General features: G+C 40.2%; 1 protein-coding gene across 2 annotated transcripts in view; it reads left to right on the plus strand.

Moving 5' to 3' along the window:
* Positions 1 to 1229: 1229 nt before the first annotated feature.
* LOC121385438 (protein quiver-like) overlaps positions 1230 to 10000 on the plus strand; it is a 73431-nt gene continuing 64660 nt past the window's right edge. For both annotated transcript variants that reach the window (XM_041516119.1, XM_041516120.1), the window contains exon 1: positions 1230 to 2823. In XM_041516119.1, coding sequence (XP_041372053.1) covers positions 2736 to 2823 — 88 coding nt within the window. In that variant the 5' untranslated portion in view covers positions 1230 to 2735. The remainder of the gene's footprint in view (positions 2824 to 10000) is intronic.

The raw sequence follows: 10000 nt of genomic DNA on the forward strand, positions 1-10000 counted from the left end.
AACGACATTTTGCAAACATAATTGAATTATGGCAATGGTCCATAATTCTAAAACTAAACTTGCCAAGAGGGATAACATGGATTTCACTCCATCATGGTTCAGTTAAGGTAATGCGATAGCTAGATTTGGTTTCCAACAATTAATGTAATTTTTATTTATTATCCATTTTTAGAAAAATAAGGTCCTTAAATCCGTAACGGTATGACTTTAAAATCCCAACGTACATGTATTTAAATTAGAGAGTATATTCATTATTTTTAAGGGAGAGACGTAGCCCAGTGGTACAGCGCTCGATGCGCGGTCGGTGTGGGATCGATCCCCGTCGGTGGACCCATTGGGCTATTTCTCGTTCCAGCCAGCGCACAACGACTGGTATATCAAAGGCCGTGGTATGTATTATCCTGTCTGTGGGATGGTGCATATAAAATATCCCTTGCTGCTAATCGAAAAGAGTAGCCCATGAAGTGGCGACAGCGGGTTTCCTCTCTCAATATCTGTGTGGTCCTTAACCAATGTCTGACGCCAAATAACCGTAAATACAATGTGTTGAGTGCGTCGTTAAATAAAACATTTCTTTCTTTCTTTCCATTATTTTTTTCATCTTCCACAACAAAAATATATTCTTTTCAATCAAAATTGAACTGAAAAATGTTAAAAAAGAAATCCATTAGCCGATGATTAATTAATCAATGTGCTCTAGTGGTGTCGTTAAACAAAATCTTTAATCCTTTTCTTCTGAACGCCTCCTACGCCACTGGAATAATGTTTGACATTAATTAGCCGATGATTAATTAACCAATGTGCTCTAGTAGTGTCGCTAAACAAAAGAAATATTAACCCTTTGCTGCTCCCCCTCCCCCATTTCCTACTCAACTGGAAACATTTTGACATCCATTAGCGATGATTAATCAATCAATCGATCGATCAATCAATGTGCACTAGTGGTGTCGCTAAGCAAAAAAACTTTACCCCCCCTCCCCCCCTCCCCCCCCACACACACACACATGCTGACATCCATTAGCAATGTGCTCTAATGTTGTCGCTACACAAAACAAATTCTAAACTCTCCGCCCTCACTCCAACCCCCACCCACCCCCTTCGTACGCCACTGGCAATGTAACGGATTAAACAATCATTGGATAATTGGATCGCAGTGTGGGCTGGCCGTACTAACCGGTCGATAGGCCGTGGTTTTAAAAGTCATTCATCTAGGAAATGCTCCCGCGGTGCTGGTCGTTCAGGCAGCCACGTCGAACGCTTTCCATCTAGCTGTGCTGCCGAAAAAAATAATGTAGCGGCCGAATTATACGTCCGTTACGAGATACACGTAACTCTGGAGGGCTGTCTGAGATCGGCGCATCTCCGTACGTGGCAGTTTGTCTTGTGAGAGTCCGTGTGTGAGAGAGACAAGAGTGAGAGAGAGAGAAAGTGAGGGAGTGAGAGGCAGAAGCTATTGCGAAGCAGGAAGACCTAGAAAACACGGTTACTATGTACATAATAACGTGAACAAGCGAGCCACAGTGTAATGGAATTCCAGTATTTATTGGTGACGTATCATGTTGCGATCGTTGGTTGATCGATTCTCAAATGAAGGGTTTTTTTTCCTTCTCTCTCACAGCCACGGAACAGTAGCACCAGGATGTGATGTCAGGGTGTTTTAAAATCCTCCTTGTATTTTCCCTTCTTCTACGCGACCGATATAGTAGCGTCATGTGATATACCAGGAAGAGAACTTACGCTGTGTTTTTGTTTGTTGTAGCACCGAGGAACGGTCTAAAAGTAAGTACCGCCATGTTGTGATAGAAACGTGCGGGTGGTACCACACAATGCCTGCGGGAATTGGTGCTTCCTACGTTCCGAGATCGATCCCGGCTGGCGGTATTTCATTCATGGATTTAGCATGTCACCCAGAATGACACTGGTATAATGAGGTTACTACTCTCAACAAGAATCGCTATCAGGAATTACTAAATGCGCCTCCAGGAATTACTAAAGGCGTGGTCAAGATTCATCAAAAGGCGCTGTCGGGAATTGTTAAAGGCGCTCTCAGGGATTACTAAAGGTGCCGTCAGGAATTCCTAAAGGCGCCGCCAGGAATTACTAAAGGCGCTTTCAGACTAAAGGCGCTGTTAGGAATCGTTGGTCAGGAGTTACTATAGGCACGTTCAGACTGTTATATGCACTGGCAGGAAGTACCATAAACACAGCCCGAAATTATATATGCACCGCGCTGTCAATTTCTACAGTTCTAGGCGCCGACAACCATTTTATCAGACGCTGTCATGAACTAACATTGGTGTTATCGGATGTTAGTTACTAAGAGCTCCGCAAGAGTACTAAAGGCTTCGCCAGACTGCTAAAAGCTAAAACAGATGTTGCTAGAACCGCAGTTAAATACTACAACAGGCAGAGGAAGACATTGCTAAAGGCGCCGTGAAATCGAGCTAAAGGTGCAGGCATACACTTCTAAAGGCGCTGTCACTCTACTATATGTCATACTATTATAATCGCTATAATCTCTACTATAATCGCAGACACGTTTGCTAAAGGCGCTGACAAACGTGTAATCGTTGTGGAAACGTTTATACAGGCGCTGTCAGACGTGCAATCGTTGTGGAGACCTTTCTAAAGGCGCTGTCAGACATTGCTGCTCAGGGACGTAACAGTATTGAACTAAGGGCGTGTTTAGTTCATGCCTAGTCGTATTATGTGTGTCTTTCGTTGGACCTCCTGACATGTCGGTCATCATCCGGGCATTCTACGTCCTCATTTCCGTTATTCTGTGGCAGACAGACATGTCTTCAGCACAAAACGATTATACAGGTTGGTTTATTTTTTTATTATTGTTATTTTTTTTTTATAGACAAATACAGTTTTTACTAGCATATTGTTTCCGGTTTTTAGATGTCACCCAGGGCCTACTAAATATTTGTAAAATCTACAGTTTGTACTAACGTATGGGCGAGACTGTCCGGTTTTTAGATCCCCCCCCACCCCCACCCCCCCCTGCAAGGGACTAATACATATTTGTACACTCGGCAGTTTGTACTGACGTATGTTGTGATTGTCCGCTTTTTAGGTGTCTCCCAGTGTCATGCACAGTTTGTACTAACGTATGAGTGAGACTCTCCGGTTTTTAGGTATCTCCCAGAGCTAACAACTTTTTCGTACAATCTTCAGTCTTTACTGGCATATTTGTGAGAATTTCCTGTTTATAGGTGTTTCCCAGGGCCTACTACATGTTTGCGATATTCAAGAAATGAGCGGCGGATCCTCAGTTATGCTTGGGGTGGGTCATGGGAGGGGTGTCTCACAGGCACGCCTCGGATACTATTTGATACTATTGTATGTAGAAGCAGGCGACTTCTCGAATTAGTGGCGTCTATGCCTCTTTCAACAACTATAACAACAACAAGTATAATAATAATAACAACAACTACTTCAAAAGAAAAGGAAAAAAATCTTTAAAAAGGAAAGAAAGAAAATAATACGCCAACACCACCCCACTCCAAAAAAAAAAGAAAAAAAAGAAAGAAAAAGAAAAAACAGAAACAAAAACAACCCTAACCCAAACAAAAAACCCCAACAAAAAACCAAACCAGAAACAAACAACTAAACAAACAAATAAACAAAAACAAAAACAAAACAAACAAATAAAGCCCGAAAGTCAAATACAACAACAAAAATATTTGCCGGGAAATGAAACCGAGCGTGTACCTTTAAGAACATTGCTGGATCAGCAGTGTTTTGACGAGCTAGTCTTTAAAATATCAGATGTGTGTGTGTGTGTGTCTCTCTCTCTCTCTCTCTCTCTCTCTCTCTCTCTCTCTCTCTCTCTCTCTCTCTCTCTCTCTCTTTCTCTCTCTCTGTGTGTGTGTGTGTGTGTGTGTGTGTGTGTGTGTGAAAAATGCAGCTAATTTATAAGTAAAATGTACATAAACATTCTAGCTAGCGAACACCAGCTGTTGGCTAAATGACAACTTACAAAGTAAAACGTGCTATTCTGCCATTTATAAATATCTAAGAACAGGAGTCTGTGGAAATGAAGCGATCACGTTGTAAAGGTAGAAAACCCGTCAATAAATGTTTGCGACTTTATTTCATGGGCGCATGTGCAAGTATTTTAGCATGGAAAGAAGGAAATGTTTTATTTAACGACACACTCAACACATTTTATTTACGGTTATATGGCATATGGTTAACGACCACACAGATATTGAGAGAGGAAACCCGCTGTCGCCACTTCATGGGCTACTCTTTTCGATTAGCAGCAAGGGATCTTTTATATGCACCATACCACAGACAGGATAGTACATACCACGGCCTTTGCTACACCAGTGGGCCCACCGACGGGAATCGATCCTAGATCGATCACACATCAGGCGAGCGCTGTACTACTGAGCTACGTCTCGCCCCCACTTTGTGTACAGATTAAAATCGGGTTCTGCCGGCCCTTATCATCCATAACGTGTGTGCATTGTTACTTACCAGACCATGTAATAACATATGAATAGATTTGTCATTTTTAACACCTGTTACCGAATCAACCTAATGCCGTACATACGAAAAGGGATATCACCTCGATATGCCTCCCCCAAATTTAGGCTTACTGATTACCCGTAACGTTAATGCATTCATTTGTAATATCCAGCCATGCAAATGCATGTGAATGGATTTGTAATTTATAATGGATGTAATTAAACACATATAGCACACTTTAATGCGAAATATTATGTAGCCTTAAACGAGCGATTTTCATACGGAATACAGCGGTGGAAATAAACGTACTGTTACTTCTATTAATAAACTTGTTGATTAATGCAAAACTAAATGTGCAATCTCACATCACCATGAGATATAAAGTCTAAAAAACATATATATATATATATAAAAATAAAAAATAAAAAATAACAACATGTACATTGATAAATTATCGTCCAACGTTTTAGCGTTGCTTGGCCGAAAGCTTTCCTTTTTGTTTCTGCAATGAATGAATGAATGAATGTTTAACGACATCCCAGCCGCTGTAGGTGTCTAGTGCCAATTGGTTGTTCTGGAACAAAGACTGACATACAAGATAACACAGAATAGAAATATTTGATAAGCACGTGTTCCCATGGGTTGCATGTAGCCTGGAAAACAACCTGTTTTGTAATGATAACAAACAAAAAAAGAAACAAAAAAGAAGAAAACAAGTAAAATAAAGTAAAGAAAACAGTTTCATGATAACACCTGTTCACGGCAAATGGTTTAGCCTATTATTAAAAACATAGTTTAGAGCTTACATACATAGATATACGCGTGGGTGGGCGGGCGTGCACACACACAACATGTACACACATAGACCAATACATACTCATAATGATAGGCACATGTATATATATATACACACACACACACACACTGACACACACACACACACACACACACACACTGACACACACACACACACACACACACTGACACACACACACACACACATGTACACACATACACCAATACACACTCATGATACGTACATGTATATACACTCTCCCACGCACACACACACACACACACACACACACTGACACACACACACACACACACATACACACACACACAGAGAGGGAGAGAGAAGGGGGGGAGGGGAGGAGGGGGAGGGGACAAAAAGAACAAAACAATAAAACACATTTCATCGTATTTCTCCACGTTTCTTTTCTATGTTTTTCGTTGCCTATTTTTGTCTTTATTTTTGTTTAGTTATGTAAACAGTGAACAAATACATACTATTTTCTTAGCCAAGGGGGCGGGTCGTAGCCCAGTGGTATAGCGCTCGCCTGATGCGCGGTCGGTTTGGGATCGATCTCCGTCGGTGGGCCCATTGGGCTATTTCTCGTTCCAGCCAGTGCACCACAACTGGTGTATCAAAGGCCGTGGTATGTGCTATCTTGTATGTGGAATAGGGGCATATAAAAGATCCCTTGAAAAATATAGCGGGTTTCCTCTCTAAGATTATATGTCAAAATTACCAAATGTTTGACATCCAATAACCGATGATTAATAAATAAATGTGCTCTAGTGGTGTCGTTAAACAAAATAAATCTTGGCTAAAACTGCCATTATGGATAACGCAAGACAAAATCATTTTCAAAAGCGTACGTCACATATCCAATGCAGCATTTCAATGTTTGCTTAATCTTTGCCATTCTGTTATAAGGAAGCGTATTCTAACTATTAAAGTAAAATCTTGCGGTATCATGAATATTTATTTGTGTTACACATGCCCTCGGCACATACAATGTATATACCTTTTTACATCCTCTCAGCAAAAAGGACGAGAACTGCGTGCAATTTTCTATTCGGTATCTCAGTATGTGGTTAATTGCCCTCATTGAGGAACTGTATATGGTTTTAAGCTGGACGAAGAGCGATAAATTGCCAACTACTGGAAGTCTCTAAAGTGATAGCAATTTATTTTCCAAATCCAGAGTCATTATTTCCCTAATGATCAGATAGCAAAGTCAGATCAATTATTATTTAAGCCAGGTGGCTGTGTTTACTTCTTCTGTTTCTTTCCTTTTTTTTCTTTTTCTTTCGTTCTTTCTCTTTCTTTCTTTCTTTCTTCTTCTTCTTCCTCTTTTGTTCCGTCTTCTTCATTTTCGTCGTCGTCTTCTTCTTCCTCTTCTTCTTTTCTTCGTCTTTATTTTTTCTCTTCTTCATCTTCTTCTTTCTTTTCTTCTTCTTCATCGTCATCTTCTTCTTCTTATTATTATTATTATTGTTATTATTATTATTATTATTATTATTATTATTATTATTAATTATTATTATTAATTAAGACAGGTGGGTTTGTTCACTTCTTATTATTATTCTGCCTCATCATCATTATTATTATCATAATCATCAACGTCATCGTCATCATCATCAACAACAGCATCATTATCATCATCATCATCATCGTTGTCGTCATCATCGTCAGCATCACCATCAACATGAACATGATCTCTCAGAGAGAGAGAGAGAGAGAGAGACAGAGACAGTGAGACAGACACAGAGAGAGAGAGACAGACAGACACAGAGAGAGAGAGAGACAGACAGACAGACAGACACACAGAGAGAGAGAGAGAGAGAGAGAGAGAGAGAGAGAGAGAGAGATAGTGAGAGACACAATGACACACACACTCATACACACACTCTCAGACACATGCACGCACGCACGCACACACACACACACACACACACACACACACACACACACACACACACTGAGTCAATCCCCTATCAGCTGGTACATGTGGATTCTATCTGTTAATTATGTATAGACCGAGCCTGTCTCCGCTATATGATTAACATCAAAATTATAGGCTCGGTCACACAGATAGACATTTTCCAGCATCCAGAAACATAATTTTACAGGTCTCGATAGAACGGTAGGGTGACTGTGTAACTTAGCGAGGACGTGCAAGTCAGACCACTGGCATCGGTGGTGTAGTGGTTAGGTCATTGGATTCACGGTTGGTAGATACAGGGTTCGTGTCCCAGTACCGGCTCAAATCCAAAGTCAGTTTTAACTGCTCATCGGGTTTGATTGAAAACATATTTTATTGCACACGCACACACACACACACACACACACACACACACACACACACACACACACACACACACACACACACACACAGACACACACACACACACACGCACACGCACACGCACACGCACACACACGGATTGGTCACAAATTATCCAAATTACGAGGCCCTCTACTAATTGGGTGTAAGGCCACTACACCGATTTCTCTGGCACTAACCATTGACAGCTAACCACTAACCCACTGTCCTCTCCTTGGCAGACAGCTCAGATAGATGAGGTGTGTTTTTAGGACAGCGTGCTTGAAACTTAAATGGATGTATAATAAATTAAATTATATGCACTTTCCCACAGACAGGACGGCGCATACCACATCCTTTGATATGTCAGTCGTGTGGCACTGGTTGTTACGAGAAAAACAAATAGAGAACGGGCCCACCCAGGAGGTTTTCAGATCGTGCGATCAAAACACCTGAGGCAAGCGTTCGATACCGCGCCTAAACGTGATCGAAGCAGTGGAAGGAAGGAAATGTTTTATTTAACAACGCACTCAACACATTGTATTTACGGTTATATGGCTTCAGATATATGGTTAAGGACCACAGAGATATATAGAGAGGAAACCCGCTGCGAAGCAGAGGAAGGAAGGAAATGTTTTATTTAACGACGCACTCAACACATTTTATTTGCGGTTATATGGCGTCGAACATATGGCCAAGGACCACACATATATTGAGAGAGGAAACCCGCTGTCGCCACTTCATGGGCTACTATTTTCGATTAGCAGCAAGGGATCTTTTATAGGCACCATCCCATAGACAGGATAGTACATACCACGGCCTTTGATATGTCAGTCGTGGTGCACTGGCTGGGGCAAGAAATAGCCCAATAGGCCCACTGACAGGAATCGATCCGAAACCGATCGCGCATCAAGCGAGCGCTTTACCACCACTGGGCTACGCCTCGCCCCCGATTCAGAGGACGACTGTAGTTCAATAGCAAAGCGCTCACGTGAAGCCTCTGTGTGTTGGTGCGGGACGTAGCACAGTGGTGGGTGGTCGGTCTGGGATCGATCCCTGTCGGTAGATCCATTGGACTGTTTTTCGTTCCAGCCAGTGCACCACGACTGGTATATGAAAGACCGTGGTATGTGCTATTCTGTCTGTGGGATGGTGCATATAAAAAGATCCCTTGCTACTAATGGACAAATGTAGCGGGTTTCCTCTCTCTAAGACTACATGTCACAGTTACCAAATGTTTAACATCTATTAGGCGATGATTAATAAATCAATGTGCTCTAGTGGTGTCGTTAAACAAAATAAACTTTTCTCTTTGTATAGATAATGAAGACTATAATATATTATTGTTGCCCGGTACCTTTCTCTGAGTCCTCCCCCCAACCCTCCACCCACTCACAATCTAGTTATTTTAAGCTACACTGTAGGAACGGTCCTACATATTCCTAAGAGATTAATTTAATACAGTTGGCGCATTTCTAACAAACTTAGTCAAATCTGATAACGTTTCGTTGAACTTGCTGCTAATGCAGCATAAAATTGATATTAAATTAGAACTGATTTTGTAATCGCCCGCATGTAATCGGTTTAGTTTGGGTTATTTGACTTATTAAATAAAGTGCGTTTGACAAAAATAAACTGCCATCTTGTTTTCCACTGTACAAAAACAAAGTAATAAGTGTACATGTACATATGCTTTAGCACAGATTCAAAAGGACAGTGTTTTATTTATTTATTATTTATTTATTAATTTGTTGTTTATTTTATTTATTTATTTATTTGTATACTGATTAGTATATGTATTTATTTATTTTTATTTATGTATTATACACTTATTTATTTGTTGGCATATTTGTTTATTTATATATAGAGGATATTTCATGTTTTTTGTCAAATATGATTTATATCTCATCGAGTGAAGTTTGCAATCATATCTCACGAGTCGTGCTTGCGCGACGAGCGTGATATGATGGCAAACTTCACGAGATGAGATATAAATCATATTTGACAAAAAATATGAAATGTTCTATTTATTATACAACTTTTGGCAGTTTACCTTTATTTTTAAAATGCCAGCAGCAAAATAGTTCCGGCTTTCTTACAGTGAAGATAACACGTTCTACAGTGACGATAACACATTTTATAGTGAAATAGTGAAATGTCCACTCTAAAATGTGTTATCGTCACTGAGTAACTGATAACACTTTTATTTCACTGATATTTTAAGATATTTCACTAAATGTTATATAATAAATGTATATATTTGGGAGCCGTTTATAAATATCAACATTTTGAAGAGAGTACAAACTATACGCTATTCATTGCCACGGATCAAAAAGGAAGGAAATGTTTTATTTAACGACGCACTCAACACATTTTATTTACGGTTATATCGCGTCAGACATATTGTT

Source organism: Gigantopelta aegis, chromosome 11, assembly GCF_016097555.1.
Source record: "Gigantopelta aegis isolate Gae_Host chromosome 11, Gae_host_genome, whole genome shotgun sequence".
Classification (NCBI taxonomy): Eukaryota; Metazoa; Mollusca; class Gastropoda; order Neomphalida; family Peltospiridae; genus Gigantopelta; species Gigantopelta aegis.